Source organism: Cervus elaphus, chromosome X, assembly GCF_910594005.1.
Source record: "Cervus elaphus chromosome X, mCerEla1.1, whole genome shotgun sequence".
Taxonomy (NCBI): Eukaryota; Metazoa; Chordata; class Mammalia; order Artiodactyla; family Cervidae; genus Cervus; species Cervus elaphus.
The window spans coordinates 116,680,024-116,706,702 of record NC_057848.1 but is presented as its reverse complement, the minus strand read 5'-3'; the positions used below and the strand labels follow the sequence as shown (position 1 = coordinate 116,706,702).

At 41.9% G+C, this 26,679-nt stretch overlaps 1 protein-coding gene across 1 annotated transcript; it reads right to left on the bottom strand.

Moving 5' to 3' along the window:
• Positions 1 to 391: 391 nt before the first annotated feature.
• Positions 392 to 26,679, bottom strand: CHST7 (carbohydrate sulfotransferase 7). Its single transcript, XM_043895468.1, has 2 exons — positions 25,014 to 26,679; positions 392 to 1,014 (listed from the first exon to the last, which is right to left on the bottom strand). The coding sequence occupies exon 1, from the start codon at positions 26,496 to 26,498 to the stop codon at positions 25,038 to 25,040; it is 1,461 nt and encodes a 486-aa protein (XP_043751403.1). The 5' UTR covers positions 26,499 to 26,679; the 3' UTR covers positions 392 to 1,014; positions 25,014 to 25,037.

Sequence of the window (26,679 nt, the reverse complement as noted above, 5' to 3'; positions counted from 1 at the left end):
AGTTGTAAGGGCACTGAACAACTAGCGCTCATAAAGCCTGAACTATTTACTATCGGAGTCTTCTCAGAAAAGGCTTTTCCTGACTGCTAATTTAGATGCTTAAAAAATTTTTAAAGATTGGATCTAAAAAATCACAGCAACACATTTAGACTTTAACTTAAAAATGTGCCTTTGAGTTAAAATAAACACTTGAAACCTGTGACTTCTCCTAGCCTGCAAAAATCTTTAACAGGCTTTGAGTGTTGGTGAATTGCTAAGATTCTTGAGCTTCCTACAGTTTCTCTCATAGTCCTTGTATTCCTCTATATGTAGACTAACTGCTCCCTAAATCAGGCAATTGAACTATATCATAAAATCTGCTCCCTAGCAAAATCCAAAACAAATCTTGTCATTAACAGTGACTCCAGAATCATTTAATAGTATAATTACAAAAACATCAGATAGAACAATTTAAAAGCAAACATTTCTTTCAGTTCATTAGGGTTTTCCCACCCCAGGAAATTACTTTTAAAAAATCCATTTAGGGGTGGGGGCCAGGGGAGCTATTTGAAGAAAAGCTGGATGAGTCAGATTTTAAAATACACCACCCAAATCTTTTATTTAATATTAAGTGATTTAATCAAGATACATAGGACTGCACTTGGCCCGTCTTCACATTGATGTTTTGTCCAGGCACCTGCTGATGGGAAACGGTACCAAATCACGTCTCTTCTTTGTTCTGAGGACGCCCTGTTGAATTGGCTCCAACAGAGGCATGGTCAGGCTGGGAACTAAAGCTCTTCCTAATTTATTGCCATAATTATCTGCATTGCACTGTCACTTCCTTACTGGAAACTTCGTTTCAACCAATGTGTCATTCATTATTTAACAGCCCATGATATTCCTGCTCCAACTGCACAGCAGTTGGTACCAAGTCAAGCCCCAGTCTCTGACAGTGTGATAGATTGCCTCCACAGCGTGGCTTCTTCCAGTGCTGGGACAACATGCTGAGTGTCCTGGTTTATGGTGACTGACCTGGAAGGAAAGAAACAAAGGATGTTTGAACTTCAGAACACAGAAATCCATAGATGGAAAGCCTGTTGAACTTGGACAATATAAGGCCTCTTAAATATGAAACCTGTAATCTTCCTTACCTAAGCTGCATTATCCAATGCTGTAAATCCATACAGAATCAGTATTTATAATTTCTGCTTGTGACCCAAGAGGCGTTTGGGGAGGATAGACAGGAAAAAGATGGGGGCGCCTCTTCTAGTGTGACTGTGCTTTCTGCAGCTGCTGCTGTGGACTGCCTGTTGAGGAGAACTTTCTGAGACCTGCTGGATAGAGTGGGGTAAGGGCTGGGACTGAAGCTGTATCTTTAGGCACCAACCATGTAACCATCCAGGGCTTCCCTGGTGGCTCAGAAGGCAAAGTTCCATGTGTTATATAGTAGGTCCTTGTTGGTTATCCATTTAAATATAGCAGTGTGTACATGTCCACCTCAAAAACCCTAACTATCCCTTCTCCCCATCCTTCTTCCTGGCAACCATAAGTTCATTCTCTTAAGTCTGTGAGTCTCTTTCTGTTTTATAAGTTCACTTGTATCATTTCTTTTTAGACTCCACATACAAGGGGTGTCATACGATATTTCTCCTTCTCTGTCTTATTTTAATCAGTATGAAGATCCTTAGGTCCATCCATGTTATTGCAAATGGCATTAAGAAGATATGGTACATATATAAAATGCAATATCACTCAACCATTTCAAAGAATGAAGTAATGCCATTGACATTATTTTCTAGTGTGATGAAACTCAATAAAACTACTGATGCAGTGTTTGGGTAAGAAGCACTTTCAAGATGATTAAGAATGTGCAGTAAAGAATCATACTAAGCATTAGGAAAGAGCTAATTTCGTAAATGCCTTGAGGCCTGTCTAATGACCCTTAGCATTCTGTTAGTACAGGTTATTTACATAAAGCCCCAGCATGTCAAATTTCAGTATAATTAAGTTTAATAAAAACCAGTCTCCAGATGGGCTGACTATGGTTCCAGGTAAGATAGAATAGATGCATTTCTCCTTATTCCTCCCACAGAGTATAACTAAAATTCTTCCCAAACACAATTTATAAAATAAAGAAAAGACTGAAAGAAAGGGAAAAGAAGGTAGACTGATTGGGAATGTTGGGAATTGTGGAACAACACAGCCATGCGTTGCCTGGGTTTTCTCTTTGCCTCATCTATATCCTAAAATGGGTGCTGAAAAATCCAGCAGACCAGAAATGTCAATGGCCATAGACCATAAAGCCCCCATGAAAAGCCTGTTTTTTCTAGCCAAAGGAGAGGGAGAGGGTCAGTCTAGAAAGACAAAACCCAACTACCTCAGGAAAAAAAAAAAAAAAAAACAACCCTCCTGTCAGTAGAGGGCTTCCCTAGTGGCTCAGATGGTAAAGAATCTGCTTGCAATGTGGGAGACCCAGGTTCAATCCCTGGGTCAGGGAGATCTCCTAGAGGAGGGCATGGCAAGTATTCTTGCCTGGAGAATTCCATGGACAAAGGAGCCTGGCAGGCTACAGTCAATGGAGTTGCAGAGAGTTGGACATGACTAAGCAACTTAGCATGCGTGCACACATTCCTGTCAACAGATGCCTGGTGGGAAGCCAGAGTTCCTGGACTACCCCACCCACCTGGCAATAACCAGGTGATGCACCCCTTCTACCAGTGCACTGTCAGTGGAGGCCTGCTAAACTAGAAGACTTAAATAAAATTCAGAGATTCATAACATATTCAAATATACAACTAATGTTCAGGATACAATAAAAACCACCTGTCAAACCAAGAGCCAGGGAGATTTTGACTTAAGTGAGAAAAGACACCTGACGGATGCCAACACTGAAATGACATGGATACTGAAATTTTCCAAGAAGGATTTTAAGCCACCATCATAAAAGTACTTTCCAAATTAGCAATTATAAACACAACTTGAAAAAAAAATCCTGGCAAAGAAATATAAAACAAAAATGAAAAAAGAACCAAATGGAAAATTTAAAACTGTAAAATACAATAACCAAAAATTTAGGGCTTCCCTGGTGGCCCCATGGTTAAGAATCTGCCTGATAATGTAAGGGACACAGGTTCAATCCCTGGTCCAGGAAGATCCCACATGCCATGAGGCAACAGTCCAGGAGCCACAACTACTGAGCCCATGCTCTGGAGCCCAGGACATGCAACTACTGAGCTTGCATGCTGCAACTACTGAAGCCAGTGCGCGCTATAGCCTATGTTCTGCAACAGGAGAAGCCACCGCAATCAGAAGCCTGCACACTGAAACTAGAGTAGCTCCTACTCGCCGTAACTAGAGAAAGCCCTCAAACAGCAACAAAGATCCAACAGAGTCAAAGATAAGTAAATAAACATTTTATAAAATTTAAAAGCTCACTGGAGGGTCCCAGTTGTAGAATAGAGATGACAGATAAAGAATTAGTGAATCTGAAAACATAACTATAGAAACTATCCAATCTGAACAAAAGAAAGTCAATAGAGTGAGAGGAGATGAACAGAGCATCAGAAACCTGTGGTATTACAATAAGTTATCTACTGTTCATTTTTTAAAGTTTCTAAAAAGAGGGAAAAGAGATTGAGGCTGAAAAAGCACTTGATAAATATGGCTAAACATTTCCCATATTTGGCAAAATACATAAAACTACAGATTCAAGAGACTGGGTGAACCCCCAACAAAACCCCAAAGAAATCTACACCAAGATACACATAATCAAATTTCAGGAAAGTAAAGACAAAAACATCTTGAAAACAACTAGAGAGAAATGATGCATTATTTATGGAAACGATGATATGAATGTCAGTGGATTTCATATCTGAAACCATGGCAGCCAGAAGGAAGTGGCACATTGTTAAAGAGCTGAAAGAAGATAACTGTCAACTCAGACTTCTATATTTCATGATATCCTTCAGAAATGAAGGTGAAATAAAGACACTCTCAGATGAAGGAAACTAGATTTTGTTGCCAACAGAACTGCTAAAGGAAGTTCTTCCAGCAGAAAGTAAATGATAAAAGAAGGAACTTGAAACATCAGAATGAAGATGAGGATAAAATATAAGTAAACTTAATAGACTGTTCTTTTGAGTTTAAAAAATTATGTTTAAAAAAAATTATGTTTGATAGTTGAGGCAAAAATTATAACATTGTATAATGTGGTTCTCAATATACAGAGAAAATATTACAAGAGAATTATAAAGGGCACAGGATAATGGAACATAAATGGACATAAAATTTCTACACTTCACTTGAGGTAGTAGAATGTTGAGAACAGCAGGTTATGATTAGTTACATAGGTGTAATCTAAAGAAGCCACTTTTGCACAGCAAAGCAAACCATAAAAAGACATCCAACAGAATGGGAGAAAATATTTGTAATGATGTGACTGACAAGGGATTAATTTCCAAAATATACAAACAGCTCATATAGCTCAATATAAAAAAATTAAACAATCCAATCAAAAAAATTAGCAGATCTAAATAGACATTTCTCCAAAGAAAATATATAATGGCCAACAGGCACATGAAAAAATGCTCAACATCACTAATTATTAGAGAAATGCAAATCAAAACTACAATGAAGTATCATCTCACTATGGTTAAAATGGCCATCATCAAAAAGTGCAAATAATAAAATCTGAAGAGGATGTGGAAGAAAAGGAACTCTCTTATCTTGTTGGTGGGAATGTAATTGGTACAGCCACTATGGATAATAGTATGGAGGTTCCTTAAAAAACTGAAAATAGAGTTATCATATAATTCTATAATCCCACTCCTAGGCATATATCCAGAGAAAACTATAATTTAAAAAGATCCAGTGTTCAATGCAGCATTATTTACAATAGCCAAGACATGGAAGCAACCTAAAACTCCATTGACAGTTGAATGGCTAAAGAAGATGTGGTACACACACACACACACACACACACACACACACACACACACACACACACACACACACACACACACACACACACACACACACACACACACACACACACACACACAGGAATATTACTCAGCCATAAAAAAGGATGAAATAATGCCATTTGCAACAACATTGATGAACCTGGAGATTTTCACACTAAGTGAAACAATCCTAAGAAAGACAAATATCATGTGATATCACTTATATGTGGAATCTAAAAAAAAATAACGTACAAATAGACCCACAGACATAGAAAACAAACTTATGGTTACCAAAGGGGAAAGAGAAGGGGTAGGGGAGGGATAAATCAGGAGGTTGATGTATACACAGTACTATATATAAAATAAATAACCAACAAGGACCTACTACATAGCACAAGGAATTAAATATTTTGTAATTACCTATAAAGAAAAAGACTCTGGAAAATATAAGCCCTATACTATCAATAATTACATTAAATATAAATGGTCAAACCCCACAAATATGGTATACAAAAAGACCAACAGAATGGTTTTTTAAAAATGATCCATCTATATGCTCATATAATATATATATATATATAAAATTCCAAATATGATATAGTAGATTGAAAGTAAAAGGATGAAAAATATAACCAGACAAATATTAATTAAAATAAATGAGTAGCTTTATTAATATCAGATAAAATAGACTTTAGTAAATAAAATGTTCAACCCACCAAGAAGATGATAGCAACCCCAAATGTGTATGTGTATAGCAAACAACGGAACTTAAAATTCCTTGAAGCAAAAACTGAAACAGAAAGGAGAAATAGACATGTCCAAATTTACATTTAAAAACTTCAATACCTCTTTCTCAACAATTGATAGAATCACTACACAGAAAATCAACAATGATAGAGAAGAACAAAGCAATACTATCAATCAAACATTTGAATTGACATTTGTACACCATTCCACCTAATAACAGTAGAAGCACTGTTCTTCTCTTTAAACATATATGAAATTATATATGAAATTCTTTTTAAACATATATGAAACATTCCCTACACAAACCATACCCTGGTTCATAAAACAAACCTGAAAAAAGTTGAAAGGAACTGAAATAACAATACAGAGTGCGTTCTCTAATCCTGATGCAATCAAACTAGAAATCTATAGCAGAAAGATAGGGGGAAATTCTCCAGACGTTTGGAAATTAAAGAATATATTTCTAAATGTCCACTTAGATGGACACATAAAATGCAACACACCAAATTTTGTGACACATGGCCAAAGCAGTGCTGAGAGGGAAATTTACAGAATTAGATGCTTACATTAGAAAAAAGGAAAGGTCTCAAACCAATAATTAGAGCACCCACCTCAAGAAACTTACAAATTTAACACATTGACTAAATTTAACACCCATTCATGATAAAAATTCTCAGCAAACTACAGATAGAGAACTTTCTCAACTTAATATTTAAAAATCTACATAAACCTACATCTAACCTCATTACTTATAGGGAAAAATTGAATATTTTCCCCTTAAGATTGGGAAGAACACAAAGGGATCTGCACTTAACATGTGTATTCAACATAATGCTAGACGTTCTAGCCAATTAAATAAGGCAAGAAAAAGAAAAAACATGTTTTTGGAAAGGAATAAAACTGCCCCTATTTGTGATTATATTATTATGTACATAGAAAATTCCAAGGAATGAACAAAACAAACTCCTGGAACTAATAAATGAATTCAGCAAATTTGCAGGTTACAAACTCAATATTAAAAAATCAATTGTATTTATATATACTGGAAATGAACATTTTTAGAGCAAATTTTAATCCTCATACTATTTAAAATTGCTCTAATTAAATACTTAGGTATAAATCTAACCAAAGAACTAAAGGACTCATATGCTAAAAACTACAAAACACCAAGAAAAGAAATGAAACAAGATCTAAATCAATAGATATAACTATGTTGTGGATTGGAAGATTTAAGTAAAGATGTCATTTTTCCTGAAATTGATTTATAGGTTTAGTAATATTCCTATCAAATTCTATCAATGACTTTTACACATATAGACAAACTTATTCTAAAATTTACGTGGAAAGGCAAAGAAATCCAAATAGCTAAAACCTTTTTGGAAAAGAATAAAGTAGAAATAGGGCTTCCCAGATGGTGCTAAAAGTAAAGAACCCACCTGTCAATGCAGGTGGATGTAAGAGACATGGGTTCAATCCCTGTGTCGGGAAGATCCCCTGGAGGAGGTCACAGCAACCCACTCCAGTATCCTTGCCTGGAGAATCCTATGGACAGAGGAGCCTGGCAGGCTCCAGTCCATAGGGTTGCAGAGTCAGACACAACTGAAACGACTTAGCAAGCTAGCAAAGTAGGAATAATGACTCTATTCAATACTAAGCTACATTTAACTATATTAATCACATGTGATGCTGGTGAGGGCCAGATAGTTCAGTGAGGGAAAAAAAACACCCAGACACAGACATATGTATGTGTATAGCTAACTAAATTTTGACGAAAGTGCAAAAGCAATTCATTGAAGGAAAGACAGTCTTTTCAACAAATGGTGCAAAAGCAGTTAGACATCCATAGGCAAAACAAAACAACAAAAAAACCTTGACCTGAACATCATACTTTATACAAAAATTAACTCAAAATAAATCAGGATTAAATGTTGATATAGATAAGCTTATCCTAAAATTTATAAGGAATGGCAAAATAAAAAATATATAAAACTCACACAAGAAAACAGGAGGAAATCCTCAGGGCCCCAGGGCTAGGCAAAGAGTTCTTAGACATTATGTCTAAGAACTGCACAATCCACAAAAGAAAAAATGATAAATTGGATCTTGTTTAACTTCTGCTCTTGCAAAAGATCTGGTTAAGAAGATTAAAAAAAAAAAGATACAGTCTGAGAGAAAATACTTGCAACCACATATCTGACAAAGGCCTTTTATCTATACAAATGACTCTCAAAATTCAAGAGTAAAAAACAATCCAGTTAGTAAAGGGGCAAAACATCTGAATCAACATTTTTTCCAAAGAGCAGATATGGATGGCAAGTAAGCACATGAAAAGATGCTCAACATTACGGCTGCTGCTGCTAAGTCACTTCAGTCGTGTCCGACTCTGTGCGACCCCATGGACAGCAGCCCACCAAGTCTAGCCAGTGGGAAAAGGGAAATGAAAACCACCATGACATACAACTTCATACCTATTAAAACAGCTAAAATGCAACATAGTGACAAGACAATACCAAATGCTGATGAGGCTGCAACAAATTTTCTTCTCAAAGATTGCTGATGGGAATGTAAAATGAATGGTACAGCCACCCTGAAAAACAGTTTGGTATTTTCATATTCTTTTTGGTAGGTTTTTTATAAAACTAAACATACATATATATACCACACAATCCAGCAATTGCACTTCTGGGCATTCATCACAGAGAAATGAAATTTTACATCCACATAAAAACCTATACACAAATATTCATAGAAGCTTTATCTGTAATAGTCCAAAACTGGAAACAATCCAAATGTCCTTCAAATGGGTTAATGGTTAAACAAATTGTGGTACATCCATATTATGGAACATCACTCACCAATGAAAAGGAATGAACTATTGATCAGTGGTTCAGCAGTAAAAAAATTCGGCTGCACTCAATACTAGAAAAATAAATGACCCAATCAAAAAATGGGCCAAAGAACTAAACAGACATTTCTTGAAAGAAGACATACAGATGGCTAACAAACACATGAAAAGATGCAAAACATCACTTATTATCAGAGAGATGTAAATCAAAACCACAATGAAGTACCATCTCATGCCGGTCAGAATGGCTGCCATCAAAAAGTCTACAGACAATAAATGCTGGAGAGGGTATGGAGAAAAGGGAACACTCTTACACTGCTGGTGGGAATGCAAACTGGTACAGCAACTATGGAGAAGAGTGTGGAGATTCATTAAAAAACTGGAAATAGAACTGCCATATGACCCAGCAATCCCCACTGCTAGGCATACACACTGAGGAAACTAGACTTCAAAGAGACACGTGTACCCCAATGTTCATTGCAGCATTGTTTACAGTAGCTAGGACATGGAAGCAACCTGGATGTCCATTGGCAGACTAATGGATAAGAAAGCTGTGGTACATATACACAGTGGAATATTACTCAGCTATAAAAAAGAACACATTTGAGTGAGTTCTAATGAGGTGGATGAAACTGGAGCCTATTATACACAGTGAAGTAAGTCAGAAGGAAAAACACCAATACAGTATATTAACGCATATGTATGGAATTTAGAAAGATGGTAATGATGACCTTATATGTAAGACAGCAAGAGAGACACAGATGTAAAGAACAGACTTTTGGACTCTGTGGGAGAGGTGAGGGTGGGATGATTTGAGAGAATAGCATTGAAACATGTATACTACCATATGTGAAACAGATGACCAGTGCAAGTTTGATGCATTAAGTAGGGCACTCAAAGCCAGTGCTCTAGGACAACCCAGAAGGATGGGGTGTGGAGGGAGGTGGGAAGGGGGTTCAGGATGGTGTGACACATGTACACCCATGGCTGATTCATGTCGATGTATGGCAAAAACCACAATATTGTAATTAGCCTCAAATTAAAATAGATACATTAATTTTTTTAAAAAGTCAAGTAGTTCCCTAAAAAAAAAAAAAAAAAAAAAAAGGCTGCAATGCAGGAGCAGCAGGAAGACACAGGTTTGATCTCTGGGTGGGGAAGATCCCCTGGAGGAGGGCATGGCAACCCACTCCAGTATTCTTGCCTGGAGAATCCAATGGACAGAGGAGCCTGGCAGGCTACATACAGTTCATAGGGTCGCAAAGAATCGGACATGATTGAAGTGACTTAGCACATTGATAACATGCAACAATCTGGACAGATCTCCAGAGAATTATGCTCAATGAAAACAGACAATCTCAAAAGGTTATATAGTATGTGATTATAATATATATTATAATTATATAGTTGTAATTGTACAATATATGATTGTATATGATTATATAATGAATATTATATATCATGAATATATATGATTATATATATTATAATCATATAATATTATATATTATAACAATCTTAAAATAGTACATTTGCAGAGATGGGGAACAGATTAGTGTTTGCCAGGGAAAGTAAGGTGAGGTATGTGACTATAAATGGGTAGCATAAGAGAGTTTCTTTTTGCTGATGGAACCATTCTGTATCTTGATTGTGATAGTATTTACACATATGTGATAAAATTGGACAAATCTATACACATAAATACACACAAAATGAGTGAATGTAAAAACTGTTGAAAACTGACTAAGGCTGTAGATCGTACCAATGTCAATCTCCTAGTGTTGATACTGATCTACATCTAAGATGTGTAAGACATTACCTTTGGGAAAAGCTGGGTGAAGGGTACACTGGATCTCTCTGTACTATTTTTGCAACTTTCCATGAATCTATACTTATTTCAAAATAAAAAGTTTTCCTCAATCACTCTTTATGCAATGAGTTTAGCTCTCCATTGGGGTCATTTTAAAGATCTGAGAACAACCTGGCAGTAACTTGGGGTGGCTGTCTATAACCAACCAAGTGCTAAATGTTGCCTGATCAGATCCCATGTCTCAACAGACATTTATGGAGATGCTATCAGTCCAATCTCCAGACCCATAAGTACTCTTAAATTCTTTTATTAAAAACCTTCTTTAAAGATTTTTTTTAAAAAATCTGCCTGAAAAGCTGCTTTTCTTTTTAAAAAAAAAAAACAAAAAACAAGAACTCAGTTTTTTATTTCATAAAGGAGATAAAGCTTCTGACACAGGCATCAGAAGGGGGCAGAAAGAGTACCCCACTGCTTTTCATAAGTTCAGATTTTTTGTAACATTGCCCAGCATTACAAGGTGGGAGGAGAGAGAGTGTGTGTGTGCTCAGTTGTGTCTGACTCTGCAACTCTGTAGCCCACCAGGCTCCTCTGCCCATGGGGTTCTCCAGGAAAGAATACTAGAGTGGGTTGCCATTTCCAATTCCAGGGGATCTTCCTGATTCAGGGATCGAACCCACATTTCCTGCATCTCCTGCATTGGCAGGCGGATTCTTTACCACTGCACTACCTAGGAAGCCTATAGAGAAGAGACAGGTGCCCTCAAAGATCTAGTACTGCTTCTGGGCTATTTGAAGAACAGTTCTGAAGTCCTGCTAAGCCAGGCGGGGCACAGGCAGCAACCCCACCACGCCCTTTCTTCACATTGGAAATGGACTCCTATCTTCTGGGTTTGGTCTCAATTTCCGAATGTCTCTTGCACCAGGGCAGGGTGGCTCAAATACCTTGCAGTTCTGACTTCACCTCCAAGTAGATCCTATAAAAACTCTCAGTTAATTTCCTACCATTTTTCATTAATTTTTGGATGTGTTTAAAACATAAACATGTCCATGAATTCTTAGTGTGATGTTCCCCCAAATTCCTAAATCCTTTAGGTATAGGATTAAGAATTTAACTCCAGACCCCACTCTTCTTAATACTATGGGGACTGATTTATTTAGAGCGATGAAGTATTCAAGTTTTTGTGCACAGTTTAAAACTGAACTCTCAGGTTATCAGCCAGTTACAGTTACCAAGAATATAGCTTTGCCCTTTCCCCCAACTGCTAGATGTTTAATCATGTAGAATTAAATTTTAAGGTACTATATTTCTTGATTAAAATGATTTCCACTTGCCCAACATCTGGGGAGAATGTTTGCTACTGCCTGAGCCACCTGATATGGTGTAGACCCTCTGGTCACTCCTAAGTCAAAACTCTTTAAAGACCTGTGATAAGAAAGAATAGATAATTTTAAAAAAACTATCTTAGTGAAATTAATTTCCAGAATTACAAAGACTTCTATGTATTGTTTTGTGATGCATCTACAAAAGGTTCTTTTATATGTGGCACTGAAGTGTTGTCATTCCTTAATACTCAAATTAATTCACAAATTCACTTGCACTTTTAAAAAACAGACTGTTCACTTAATGATAGAAAGTCATACTCCCATGAGTTGGGTGTATTTTATCTCCTTTGCTACAGTTCCCTTGAATATTTAAATAACCAGCCTGGCCCTAAATACAGCTGGTTGACCTACTAACAGCCTCACTGCCATCAAAGGGAAATTTTCATTCCAGGCTGCGATTGCTTGCAGTTGGCTTGGCTGAGGCTCCCTCGGTGGAATAACTCAGGAAGACACTCTTAGCATTTTAATCATACTTTTTTCAACCTTCGAAACTGGGATGGTGAGGAGGAAGTAATAATTTCCTGCCGGCTTTCAAGGTTGACAACAGAAGATTCGGCCAAATGAATCTGCCTCTCTCTGGCCTTCCTGGCCCATTTCACATTAGGTACCAAGCCCTGGGTGTCCCCAGTGGCTCTGCCAACCTGCATGGGCACCTCCCTCCCTTCCTTGAATTGCACTAGTAGATTTCTCTTCACCCTTCTTTCCTTCCAGTTTTTCTTGGTTTCATTTATCCCTGCCTACACACTTGTGCCAGTTAGTTGCCCCGTGTTCCCCACCAGGAGCCACTTCACAGATGCTAAAGACGTCAGTCCTGGGACTTGGCACTTGAGCTGAGGGAGCTGAGGTTTCCGGGTATTCAACCTGTCCTGTTATCATGGGGGAATTATTTTCCAGCCTATTGTAACAGCCTTCCTCCCAGATCTGCTGCAGAACAAATGGGCCGAGGATAGGCCTTCAGCCTCTTTTTCAAGGGCGACAGGTTCTTGGGTGGGGTGGGGGAGGTCATCTTCTGATATCCTATGCTAGAACCGCAGCCTGTGGGTGATGTTACCATCTAAGCTTATCTGTTAACCTGGGTTAAGCTTTCTTCACCTTCCTGTTTTCACCTCAAATCAGTGAGATGCAGTGCCAAGGAAAACGGAAATGACTGACAATGTTTGTGACAATACAGCCATTAAGTTGTCTTTTTTTTTTTTTTTAAGGGAGCTGCCTAGGGATAATGTTAAAATAATACTTGAAATACCAGCAATGTCAAAGTGCAAGCATTCTCTCCCTGTGATTGTGAAGCAAAATGAAATAGGAAACACTGAGTTTGCTAATATAACAGCACACCCCCCAAATAGCCTAGAAAAGTACTTTAAGCAGTATACATGCTATAAATCATTTCCAAACTTTTAATCTGAAAAATTAAGTGGCAGTGGCAGGGGGCACCAGTCTATCTGCATTAGTCAATAATTCAGTCCTACTTAATACAACTCTCCCTTCAGGTAAAAACAGAGACTTGTTAAAAACGAGCAAACAAAAAGCCATGAACAAATAAAACTCATGTCTGGGAAGTAAAGGGAGAAACTAGGGGAGAAGCCACCAGCCCATGTCCAAAGCTGAGCCACACCCCTGCCCCTCCCTACTCCCAGTGGGAGAAGAGGACTCACTTCTCTACTCCAGAATTTAGAGTAAAACCTCATTCCATGTGATTCATTAGTCAAACCCCAGAGTCAGCCAGTGCAGAAATGAAATGGCCATTATGAGAATAAAATAATTTTATCTTTTATCTTTTATTTCCACATTTATCATACCCACCACCAGCTAAAAATTTCCTAAATTTTTTTAGCAAACTTCAGACCAGCAAACTCCAAACCAGCATTAATAAAACTTGGCAAGAGGTGAGTTTGCCTCGTTGACTTGGGATTTTCCTGTTCTTTGAGCTGCTCTGAGGCACAATTTTAATTAGCATATATAATTGCTTTTGTGAGCAAGTCATCCCCAACTCAAATAAAGGAACAGGAGTCAGTATGTTATACTATCTATTTGACTGCCCACTTGCAGATGTTTGCCATCTACAAAGTGGGGGTGCCAGGGGCTAGGAAGTGCCCAGAGCTTGGACCTGTCATTCAGGCAGCCCTTTAGCCCCTACAAGGCTATAAGTCAATAGAGTGGGGGGCACTAAGGCTGCCCCCACCATCAGCTTCAGGATTCACATGTTAGAATAGCTAGTCAGGGTACAGAGTCTTTGGGTCAGCCCAAGTCTAGCCCATCATTTCTGGTTCTCTCTCTCTGCCGAGAGATCAAGGCACCACCCTTTCCTAGAACTGCCTACAGTCTGGTGGGGATAAAATGTCACCATGACCAAGTGCAGGTTCACTCCCAAAGGACATTCTCCTGTCCTGGGCCCACAGGCTTGCCAGAGATTGCCATACTTAGGAGCAGGAGATGGATTTTTCCTGAGCTCAAAATAATTTATCATCCCCTTTGACTGTGGAGAAATAAAAACAAATCTAAAAGGCATTTAATAATGCTGGGAGTTTTGTTGTTCTTTGGGAGGGCTCTGTGTGTTTATTTTTAGCCAACCATCTCCTTTTTTGCAAAATGGTCCCCTTGGCAATCCCCAGTTTGGGGGATGGGGTGGAGGAGGGGAATGGACAGAAAGGCAACAAAGTTTAACTTTTTCATTGTTTGCAGAACCTGAAAAATATATTGTTTTCCCTTCTTGCATCCCTGTTAGCGATAATCCTTTATTAGAGGAAGGGAGAGCATCTATTTTATTGCTTCTAAAATCTGTACATTTAACATATGCCAGCTCTAGGGTGTTTGAAAGGAAGTCCTATTTTTAAAACATTATTTTGATGTTAGTGTTTTTGGCTTGCTGTTCCCATAACCTCTCTAAGGCAGTAATGAGTCCTTTTTGGTAATGTCTGGTCTCAGTCATGGACAAAGTGACCCTCAAAGCCCTGAGACATTTTTTCCTTGATGTTCACCTGAGCTGTATGTATGTCAGGACTGCTTCAACCTAGTTTGCAGGAGGCTGCTCATAACTTTTCCCAGTCCATCATCTTTACAGAAGAACTCAGTTTCCAGCCCCTACCTGCTCCCCATACTTTACAAATGCTTCTGTAATGCTCTATTTCAGCCTTTCAGTTGAGCTTGTTTCTCTGCTTCCAGCCTGCTGGTTACCAAGACCAAACCATCTTAATCATGCAATATTAATCTGTTCAAGCCAGCCCTCTATGCATTTGGATTTCAGGCCAGATCTGGGGCTTCTTGCTGTCAGGGCCCAGAGATCTCTCTATGTCCTCACAACACTCCTGTGCCTTCTGGGTCTCCTTCTAATGCTGCTGCCTGAAGGTTAACATTTTAACAGAAAGGGCTTCCATTCCATGAGTAAAAAATAAGTCTACAGACTTGCCAGGACTTCCCAGGTGGCACTAGTGTTAAAAAACCCGCCTGCCAAAACAGGAGACATAAGAGACGTGGGTTTGATCCCTGGGTCGGGAAGATCCCTGGAGGAAGGCACTGTGACCCACTTCAGTATTCTTGCCTAGAGAATCCCATGGACAGAGAAGCCTGGCAGGATACAGTCCATGTGGTCCCAAAGAGTCAGGCACTACTGAAGCAAATTAGCACATGGACTTCCCAGGTGGTCCAGTGGTTAGGACTCCGCACTTACACTGCAGGGGGGCACAGGCTTGATCCCTGGGTCAGGGAACTAAGATCCCCCATGGCACATGACAAAGTCTACCTCAGTGGCTATCTTTGGAATGTGACTCTACAGCCAAGCCCCCTGCTGCATGCATTCCAGGGGAGGGGAATCTGCTCGCTCTGGTCATCACTGAAGTCAAACAGGGTGGTCATCTTCCACTGCCTCTTAACCCCCGAATTTCAAAACATTCACTATCAGCTGCTGCTCCAACATCTTTTCAGCACCCAGCATGACGGCCTCTCATGTGCAGAAGGCCAGATGCCGCTGGCTTGGTGCCTGTGGGCTGGAGCAGAGCTGAAGGCTTCCTGTTCCCATGAAGACATCACTGAGCTTGGTAACTTTTCTCCAACTGAAACTGCTTCCTGTTCAGTTCTCCAATAGTTCTCCACTTCCCTGTGCTCTTGAACTTGGGCCAGTGCTTTTTCTTAGTTCCTACTGTTCTTTTTTTTTTTTTTAATACTGCACCTGAGCAGAAACTTTTGGGGGGGGTCATACCATGGTGGCGTGCAGGCTCTTAATTCCCCAATCAGAATCGAACTCGTGCCCCTAGCATTGGTAGCATGAAGCCTTAACCACTGGACCCCAGGGAAGTCCCTAGTTCTTTCAGTAGAGAAATTTCCTTGAATTCCACTATGAAGCGAGAGGATGAGGGGCCAGAAGACCAATGGAGACAGAAGTTCATTTATTAATCACCTTTTTTGACTAGACACATAAAAGGAAGGCCCATTTGGCTTTTTTTAGTTCCAGTCTTTCCTGTGCTGCTTATGCTGAGAGCTGAGAAAAGAAGTACTGAGGAATTTTAAGCCAGCTGCTTATAAATGTTTTTTAAAAGCATCACCCCCAACTATTTATATTCCATTTGTATTCATGGGAAACAAATCCCTGCCCAGACTAAAAAAAGCCTCTTTGAAAAACCCCTCTGAACGCTGCCTCAGCACTTCTGCCTGCCACCCCTGCCCCACACAATAAAGAAGGCTCTCAGGAATACAGTGAAAATGTATAGAGTTCAATCTTATTTAAAAGCAGCCTCAGTTCCCCAGTGATAGTGTCCCGAAATAGCTGAAGTTCAAGTCACTAAGTACAATCCCTTGTAGCAGTACTGGAAGGTCAGCTTAATAAGAAGCTTGCTACAACCTGACAGTCTGTGTAAGTGTGGTTTTATAAATGGATGACATTTAAATATATATATATATATATATATATATATATATATATATATATTTATCTTTGGCTGTGCTGGGTCTTTGTGAGTGAACACAGGCTTTCTCTAGTTGAGGTGAGCAGGGGCTACTCTCTAGTTGTGATGCATGGGCCTCTCATTGCAGTAGCTTCTCTTGTTGCAGAGCATGGGGTTTAGGGCATATGGGATTCGTACTTGTAGCATGTCAGCCCAGTAGTTGTGGTCTGTGGGTTCCAGAATGTAGGCTCTGTAGTTGTGGTGCATGGGCTTGGTTGCTCCATGGCATGTGGGATCTTCCCAGACCAGGGACTGAACCCGTATCCCCTGTATTGCAAGGTGAATTCTTAACCACTGGACCATCAAGGTATCCCAGGATGATCATTTAGATTTCAAAACATGTCCAGTCTTTCAAAAGAATCACAGAAATGACTCTTTGCAAATACAGGTGCATTGAAGAAGGACTAAGAAGTGAATTTCAGCTTGGCATCTGGTTATCTCAACCTGAGGTTTGCAGCAATTATTCACTGTCTGAGATGAACTGTAGGGTCAGAGAGAGCCAGGGTGCTGGGAAAAGGATTTTCCATCCATCATACTAGCCACATTGAAAAAAATGGAAAAATTGCTGAAAATTGTTGCTGAAAGTCTAGGAAACAGACACTCCAAGAAACAGCTGGTGGGGGTGGAAGTTGGTGCAACTTTCATTGCAGTAGCTTCTCTTGTTGCAGAGCACAAAATGTAAAGAAGCCTATATACCCTATAGGTATACACACACACACAAACACACACATATATATGTATATATGAAGTGAAGTGAAGTCGCTCAGTTGTGTCTGACTCTTTGCAACCCCATGTACCGTAGCCTACCACGCTCCTCTGTCCATGGGATTTTCCAGGCAAGAGTACTGGAGTGGGTTGCCATTTCCTTCTCCAGAGGATCTTCCTGACCCAGGGATCAAACCCCAGTTTCCCACATTGTAGGCAGACACTTTACCGTCTGAGCCATCAGGGAAGTCCATATATATGTGTGTGTGTGTGTGTGTGTGTGTGTGTGTGTGTGTGTGTGTGTGTGTGTGTGTGTGTGTGTGTGTGTGTGTGTGTGTGTGTGTGTGTGTGTACATATATATATATATATCCTATATACTCATTCTATACTGTAGAAATTTTTCTTACAGATGTACTTACATGTACATTAAAATGTAATTAAAATTAAAAACACAATTAAAAATGTCACAATGAAATGTTGGGACTAGGAACTAGTTAAATATGTTACAATACATTCTTACAATGAAATACTAGATAATCATTAAAAAGAAGATATGGGAAGTTTTTTATAAAATTTTTAGGTTTCATTAGTTTTATTTCTGTAAACTTTAAATCACACCCCATGAATTAGATTTTGTCACAACTGGATTTAGGGATGGCAGTGGTATCAAGTTCACCATTTTCTGAAACACTGACACAAAAAAGGGGAAGGAAGAATTACTTAGCTAAGGTTATTCACAAAACACCATCACAAAAATCCCTAAACAAAAGCTAAATACTTAATAATTAAGTTTAATGCTAATCGGTAAAGGATTCTAAATCAATTCACTGGCATAAAGTTTCTTGTTTAAGTCCACAAATCTTTCTCTAAGCATTACTGATTCTTTGTCAAAGGATAAATGGATGATTTTAGCAATATCTTATGACACAGCTGTTGGAATATTCCATAGGAAAATGGAAAATAATTTTGTAAGAATGTGAAGGCAACAATTAGCAGCCAATATTCTCAGTTCAGTTCAGTTGCTCAGTTGTGTCCGACTCTTTGCGACCCCATGGACTGTGGCACACCAGGCCTCCCTGTCCATCACCAACTCCCAGAGTTTACTCAAACTCATGTCCATTGAGTCGGTGATGCCATTCAACCATCTCATCCTCTGTCATCCCTTTCTCCTCCTGCCTTTAATCTTTGCAAGCATCAGGGTCTTTTCAAATAAGTCAGTTTTTCGTAGCAGGTGGCCAAAGTATTGGCATTTCAGCTTCAGCATAAGTCCTTCTAATGAATATTCAGGGCTGATTTCCTTTAGGATTGACTGGTTGGATCTCCTTGCAGTCCAAGGGACTCTCAAGAGTCTTCTTCAACACCACAGTTCAAAAGCATCAATTCTTTGGTGCGATGGCTCAGATGGTAAAGCATCTGCCTGCAATGCAGGAGACCTGAGTTTGATCCCTGGGTTGGGAAGATCCCCTGGAGAAGGAAATGGCAACCCACTCCAGTATTCTTGCCTGGAAAATCCCATGGTCAGAGGAGCCTGATAGGTTATAGTCCATGGGGTCGCAAAGAGTTGGACACGACTAAGCGACTTCACTTTCTTTCAGCTTTCTTTATAGTCCAACTCTCACATCCATACACGACTACTGGAAAAACCATAGCTTTGACTAGACGGACTTTCGTTGGCAAAGTAATGTCTCTGCTTTTTAATATGCCGTCTAGGTTGGTCATAACTTTTCTTCCAAGGAGCAAGTGTCTTTTAATTTCATGGCCGCAGTCACCATCTGCAGTGATTTTGGAGTCCAAAAAAAGTCTGTCACTGTTTCCATTGTTTCCCCATCTATTTGCCATGAAGTGATGGGACCAGATGCCATGATCTTAGTTTTCTGAATATTCTCAGAATTTCCAATTACCAAAAGCATATACAATTTTAATCTAGGAAAGTCAACTTTATAAAATTAAGCTTTTAGATTCAAAAGCATCCCACTTTAACTGGCACAAAAATACTGAAAATAGTCCCTAAAAATCTCACTAAACAATTTTTAGAAAGAAAAACATGCCCTTATATTTAATAAATGTAGTTGGTACTGGATTCTTCAAAACAGGTGATATACATGCTTTTAACTGCTGACCAGGGACTGATGGGTGGGTGACTGAGAGAAGTGAACATATTCAAAGGCCACATTCTCCCCATTGCTCAGTTTCAAGTACTTGTCCAAGGCAGTGATTACCTTGTTATCTAGAATCTGGAACTTGTGAATTCGAATTCTCTCTACCATCTTCTTCAAAGGCATGTTTTTGATAACCTTGTCTTTGCCATCATGTTTGTGGACTTTAGATAGATGACAGCAGAAATCCAGTATGGCAAAGCGCCTCTCCTGGTCACCCAAGAATGGTGGGAATGTAAATTGGTGAAGCCACTATGGAAAATGGGATGAAGGCTACTTAAAAATTAAACATAGTACTACCATATGATCCAGCAATTCCAATCTTGGGTATTTACCCAAAGGAAATGAAAACAGATATCTCAAAAAGATATCTGTACTCCCATGTTCACTGCAGCATTATTTACAACATCTAAGATATGGAAATAACTATGTGTTCATCCATGGATAAATGGATAAAGCAAATACAGTATCCAAGGCATTACTATTCAATCATAAAAAAAGAATGAGACTGCCATTTGTGACAACCTGGATAGACCTTGAAGGCATTATGTTAAGTGAAGTAAGTCAGAAAGAGAAAGACAAATACTGTATAATCTCAGTTATATGTGAAATCAAGCCCTCTACTTCCCTCCCTAAAACCCATGAACTCATAGATGCAAAGAACAGACTAGTGGTTGCCAGAAGCAGAGGGTGCAGGGGGCAGAGGTTGAAATGGCTGAAGGGGATCAAAAGGTATAAACTTCCAGTTATAAAATAAATAAGTCATGGAGATGTACAGCATTGTGACTAAAGTTAATAATACTATTTTTTGTGTGTATATACACATACACACACAATGACCATGTCACACGGCTTGTGGGATATTAGTTCCCCACTCAGGCATTGAACCTGGGACCTCAGCAGTGAAAATGCTGAGTCCTAACCACTGGACCATCAAGGAATTCCCGTATACTTTAAAGTTATTAAGAAAGTGGATCTTAAAAGTTCTCATCATAAGAAAAAAAACTATATAACCATGTGTGGTGATGGATATTAACTGGACTAATTGTGGAGATCTTTTGCAATACATATAAATACTGAACCATTATGTTGTACAACTGAAAATAATATAAAGTTATGTCATATCTCAATTTAAAAAGTTTAAGGAATTAAAAAGATTTAAGTACAAAAGGGCTTTATATTTCTGTTTGAATTTGCATAAAACATTCCTAGACATACAAGAAACATAGTGGTTACTTCTATGAAGTGAGCCTGTGTGTGCTAAGTCACTCAGTCGTGTCTCTTTGCAACCCCACGGACTAGCCCACCAGGCTCCTCTGTCCATGGGATTCTCCAGGCAAGAATACTGGAGTGGGTTTCCATGACCTTCTCCATGGGCTCTTCCCAGCCTAGGGAGTGAACCCATGTTTCTTTCATCTCTTGCATTGGCAGGCAAGTTCTTTTCTTTTTTTTATTTTTATTTTTATTTTATTTATTTATTTATTTATTTTGCAAGTTCTTTTCTACTAGCGCCACCTGGGAAGCACTGAAGGAATGTGAGAGGGTGATATATAGAGCCATGATTAATTCAAGCTGTTTTTCCTATTTCCATATTAACACCGTACAGCTGTGTGGTATTTCACAGCTCCAAGTTCTTCCACATGAATGACTGTGTCAGACAGTTCACTGCTCATCCACACCCTTTTAGTCCCCATCCTGATCTTGATCCAGTGGCAACAGCTCAGCTCAGGGCATGAAGCAAGACTGGTCCAAGTTGGTGACTCTCAACTTTGGCTGCACTGTACAATCCCCTGGGGAGCTTTTAAAACATCCTAATAACTGGATCCCACCCCAAACCAATTATATCAGAATCTCTGTGGATGGAGCTCTTTTAATAGTGACATTAAAAAAAAAAAAACCCAAAAAACTCCTCAGGTGAAGGCAATGCTCAGCCAGGGCTGAGAACCCATTGGTCTAAGCCAGTCAAGAGGACGCCTTTCCCTTTCACCAATTACTGGGTTAGGTCAGACCACGTGACCCAGTTCTAGCCAGTGAGACATAGAAGGAAGCCAGCTGGAGTAGGGGCTTCTGGAGAAGGTTTTATAACCAGATTGAAGACAAGAGAGACACATGAGGGAAAACTGCACCCCTTACTAACCAGCTTCTTTCTTTTCTGCATTTTCACAACCCTGCATAGTTGGGTGAGGAAGTGATGCTTCTTGCTGAGGCTACCATCTTGTGACAGTGGGAAGATAATTTGATGAAGGAAAGCCAAGAAGATGGAAAAGATGGAATGGGCCTGGCTCCTTAGTGACTTGGTTTGTTGCTACAATTCCCACCCAGACCTGAAAAAAAGTACACTGGCCCCCCACCCTGCCAAATCCTGGCTGTCAGGTCTGGAGCATCCAGAAGTCACTCAGGTTAATTCACTGCTGAGCCGGGGGCATGCTGCAGTGTCCCAGGTGAAGGACAGCCATGGGGAAGATGGCCCTAGCTAGAGTCACAGGCTCTCCTGTGTAGCTGCTGTTGGCAGTGCTCAGGGATATTTTATTGGTTTTTTCAGTATTAGTAATAAAGCTAAATGTGGTTCTCACCCTAGACTAGCCACTAAACCTGGCTGTGGTGGTGCCAAAGGTGTGCCAGGAGATAGTAAGGGGGGGGGGGAGCACAGATGAGGGAGTGTTATAATGGAGAGATTCTGAGCTCTGGAGTCTAACACCACTGCTGCCTGACCTTCAGCAGCCCAGGTGTGACTTTGGGCAAGTTATTTGATTTATCGGAGTCTTTGATTTCTCATCTATAAAACTGGTAATATGCCATGATGAAAGAAATGCTCACATATGGAGGTATGGGGAAGTCCTTCTGGTTTACACATGATTTAACTAAAATGTGATGCTAACTAAAACAGCCTGTTTGTGGCCTATTAAACATACACTGTTCATCTACTTTATTAATGAAAAGGGCATAGAAGTAAAATATTGTCCATGTTAAAAATAAAAATTAAATGTCTCCCTTCCTGGGACACCAATGCTGGTGCTCCTTCCATGATAAAACTCACTTCCCAGGGGCTGAGGCCATACTGACTGTGTAGGTGCTGATTTTTTTAAACCTGGCCAGAATGGATTCCTGACTTGCTTAGTGTTCTTTGTTCTGACAAAATATAAAACTGGGCTGAAAACCATGTTTCTCTGGAGAAGTTCCTCAGAGTCATCCGTCTTCCTGTCTTTGGGGCTATAGTCTTCAGTCTGGCTCAAATAAAATGTTTTCTATTCCTATTATAGATTGTTTATTATTTTCGTTGGCAGTCATAACAATGATATAGCCACTATGCCTAACTCAATGCATTGGTACCTAAGGATCCATCCCCTTCCCGTCCATAGAGTGCAATGTGACAGACTTTTGGAAACTCATCAGTTGGCCAATAACATTATCCTTCTAGGAACCAGGAATACAAGCATTTTAATAAATCCACTGATTGGTGGTGACATAGTGCATGCCTGATAATTCCAGCAGAAAGGCCAGAGGAAGGGTTCAATCACCAGAGAATGAAAGAGCTTAAAGCTTTTTCCCAGATGTCTCTGCAAGCCTGCAAAGGAAGCCCCAATTGGCTCTTCCAAACTCCAGCACCAATGTCTGGCCCCATAGTCACCGCCACCTACACAGACTCTAACCTGCTAGAGGATGAAGACTTGTGGCCTCGAATCCTCCTCTCAGTTCACTTTCTTACCTCACCCCAGTCAGTGCCACATGTTAGTAAAAATGAAAAAAAATAACAGTAAAAGTTTCTGGGAGACTGTCAGCTCTTAAAGCCATAAAACACTGCAGCAATTTGTCCTCAAGAGACGGCCCCTCAGACCTGTGAAGGAGGGTTGGGAACCATTATGTTACTTACATCTGTAAACACAGGATTAACAGATGAAAGGATGTTTTTGTTAAAAAGTGACAAGTTCCAAGTCACCCGGTGCCTTTTACCTTCACTCTGCTTAGGAAAGAACACAGACTTCCTAAGCAATTACAGAAACTAAGAAAACCACTTGATCACTGGGAGAAAAGTCAGCTTCCAAAATCACTCTGCAACTCTGGCTCTATTAACAGCAACAAAATTCATCTTCATTAACATCTTCAACTTTGTCCTCAGAGCTTCATCCCAGAGGAATACTGAATTACACTAAACTAATGAATGGAAACTTAAGTCACTTCCGCCCAGCCCGCGCTGCTTTTCCTCCTCTGGACTGCACCCTTCCAACTCATACAAAATTTGGGGAATCACATTCCTATTCCACTCACTAGACTCGTGAGGTCAGCATCATGCACAACAAACTTCCCTCGGCCCAACGAACATAGGCTGATCCAGACACTGAACACATTTTGAGATCATTTAAGCCCCATTTTGGCATCTTAGGATAGCTTTGGATATATGCTTTACACAGAAAGAACCAAAAAAAAAAAAAAAAATGGGGAGGGGATATCTTTTCACAAATATCCTTCTGCAGTCACAGCCAAAGATGTTAATGTCCATCCAAGGTTCCATCTCTCAAGGGGATAGGGCAGAGTTGGGGAAGCCCAGCCCAGAGGTTCTGTCTGCATTAGAGGAAGCAGACCAGGCAGCTTTTGTGAGCTGATGTGAACGGGATATGGTCAAATATCCTGTGGACTCCAGCAATTGGGGGCGGGGGTGGGGGGAGTCACCAGGGGAAATCAAAATCCATTCCCGGCCAATATACCAGAGACACACACACACACACACACACACACACACACACACAACTTTCGCAAGAGAGGCCTGACTACCAGAGACACACACACACACACACACACACACACACACACACACACACACACACACACAACTTTCGCAAGAGAGGCCTGACTACGCCTATCTGCTTGGTAAATCCGAAGGAAAGACTCGGAGTCTGCAAGTCAGAGAGGCAGAGGCAGAGAAGAAATATGAAACGGATTAGGGGCAGATAGGATAACAGTGAACAACTTTCCCTCAAATCCTGCTTTTTGGTTTTCTCTGTGCCTGCAAACACTGCTTCAAAAGGTTTCCCCATAGGACAGAGTGGCCTCAAGATGAAATGATAACGGTCCTAGAAATGGTCCACGAAATCCTATACATTTCATGTCAATTTCCAATCTCGAGCTTCACTGTGACTTTCAAACCTTCTCTACTCCTCTCAGACCCCTCCTCCCTCTCCTTTCCCCACTCCCTCATTCTCAACAGACCATACTACCTCTTACTTCAGAGAGGAAACAGAGTGCGGAGGCTTGGGTCCCACCTCAGCTATTAACCTCTACCTTCTCAGGGTCTTCCTCTGAGAAGGCAGGTGTCTATTCTAGAGATCCAGATGACGCTACCAAACGCTCCCAGCTGGGCTTACCCCACCGCTCGGATCTATTTTCACCCGCTGAGATCCATCTGAGACGGCATCCCTCCCCTCCCGCTGCAGGCTGATCCTAGCTCCCCAAAGAACCTTTCCTGCCCCTTCTCTGCCCGGGGGGCCACCTTACCCGGATCCGTCCCGGGGTGGCCGGCTACGTGGCGTCGTCCTCCTCGGGCTCTGGCTGTGTCTCCTCGTCCTCAGGCGGCTCGACATCGACGTCTTCCCCGCTACGAGGGTAAGCCAGCAGGCGCATGGCTGGGGCGCAGGCGGCCTCCACCTGGTGCACCTGCTCTCGGCTCAGGCGCTCGCGCCAGGCGTGCACGGCCTCGCGGGCATCGCGCGCCGACAGGTGGAAGGGCCGGTCGGCGCCATAGGCAGCGCCGCGCGTCATGTTGAGCGCGAAGGCGTCGAGGGCTGCAAGCGCGCGGAGCCCGGCAAAGCGTTGCAAGCGGCGCAGCTGGGCGCGCGGCTGCCGCACCAGGTCCTCGTAGCGTAGCCTCAGGTAGCGGCGCCGCAGCCAGGTGGGAGCGCCGCGCGCGAACAGCAAATCGCGCATCCAGGCTTCGCAGATCACCTCAAGCGCACCGGTCAGGAAGAAGTCGGCACGCGGCGCGGCTGGCAGCGCGCGGGACGCTCCCCCGGGGCGAGCTCCCACGCCGTGCGCCAGCAGCACACGGTGGAAGCGGTCGCCCCTTTGGCGGGTGCGCAGCACCTGGATGCTCTCGCGCAGCAGCCCCTGCCGGGACTTGAGACGCGAGTTGTGGACAGCTCGCGGGTCGCGGAAAAGCTGCACCACCTTCAGGTTGAGGCCTGGGTCGCGCAGAAGGGGCACCAGCACGCCCAGGTCGAGGAGGCGCACGTCCTTGATGACCACCACCGGATACTTACGGCACTCGGCCTCCAGGGCTCGGAGAGCCACGGGTGGGCAGCTGCGCTCGCAGGCGGTGTCCTCTACGAGGCCGACCTCGGCGCGGGCCCGGGGTGCGCCAGGGCACAGCGGCGGCGAGCAGATGACCTTGTTGGTCCGCCAGCGAAAGAGGGAGGCCGTGGTGAGATTGGCCGCGTCCGGGGGGCGCGCAGCGGGGTCACCGGGCGGCGCGTACAGCTGCAGGACTGAGAAGTCGCAGCGGAAGAGTGAGCGCAGCATGTCGCGGAGTGCGCCCTGCAGACTCTCGGCATCGCCCGGATACAGCGCCTGCCACAGATGCCACATGGGCTCGTACAAGTAGAAAACGTCCGGGTGCTGGTTAAAGAGCTCGCCCAGGAACGATGAGCCGGTGCGCCAGGTGGCATGCACGTAGATGTGCTGCTTTTCGCGAGACGCGGCCTCCCCGACGGCGCTGTTGAGGTTGCCCGGGGACCTAGGGGACCCGCCAGCGCCCCCCTCCGCGGCTGGCCGCGCCTCCGCGCCCTCTTCGCGCTCGCCCGCCGCCGCCGCCTCCAGGCTCCACACTCCCAGGCTGCGCTGCAGACCTGGGCAGTGCCGGGCTCCCTTGTCCCCGTCGCGGCCGCCGTCCAGGACCGAGGGGATGAGCAGAAGCACCAGCGTGTATAGCACCAACAGCAGCGCGAACTTGCAGTACTCCCGGCGCCGCCGCCGCCGGCCCTTCATCGTTCACTTAACCACTCCAGAGCGGGTGGAGCGCCCTTCCTCTCCCCTTTCTCGGAAATTCCGTCCGGAGTCCGCTCCTCCGGCCTCTTGAGACCACTCTGCACCGGGAAGAGCGGAGTCACCGGGGCCGTGCATCCACAAGGGAAACTCGGGAAGCGGTGGTGCTGCGTCCCTGCCCTTT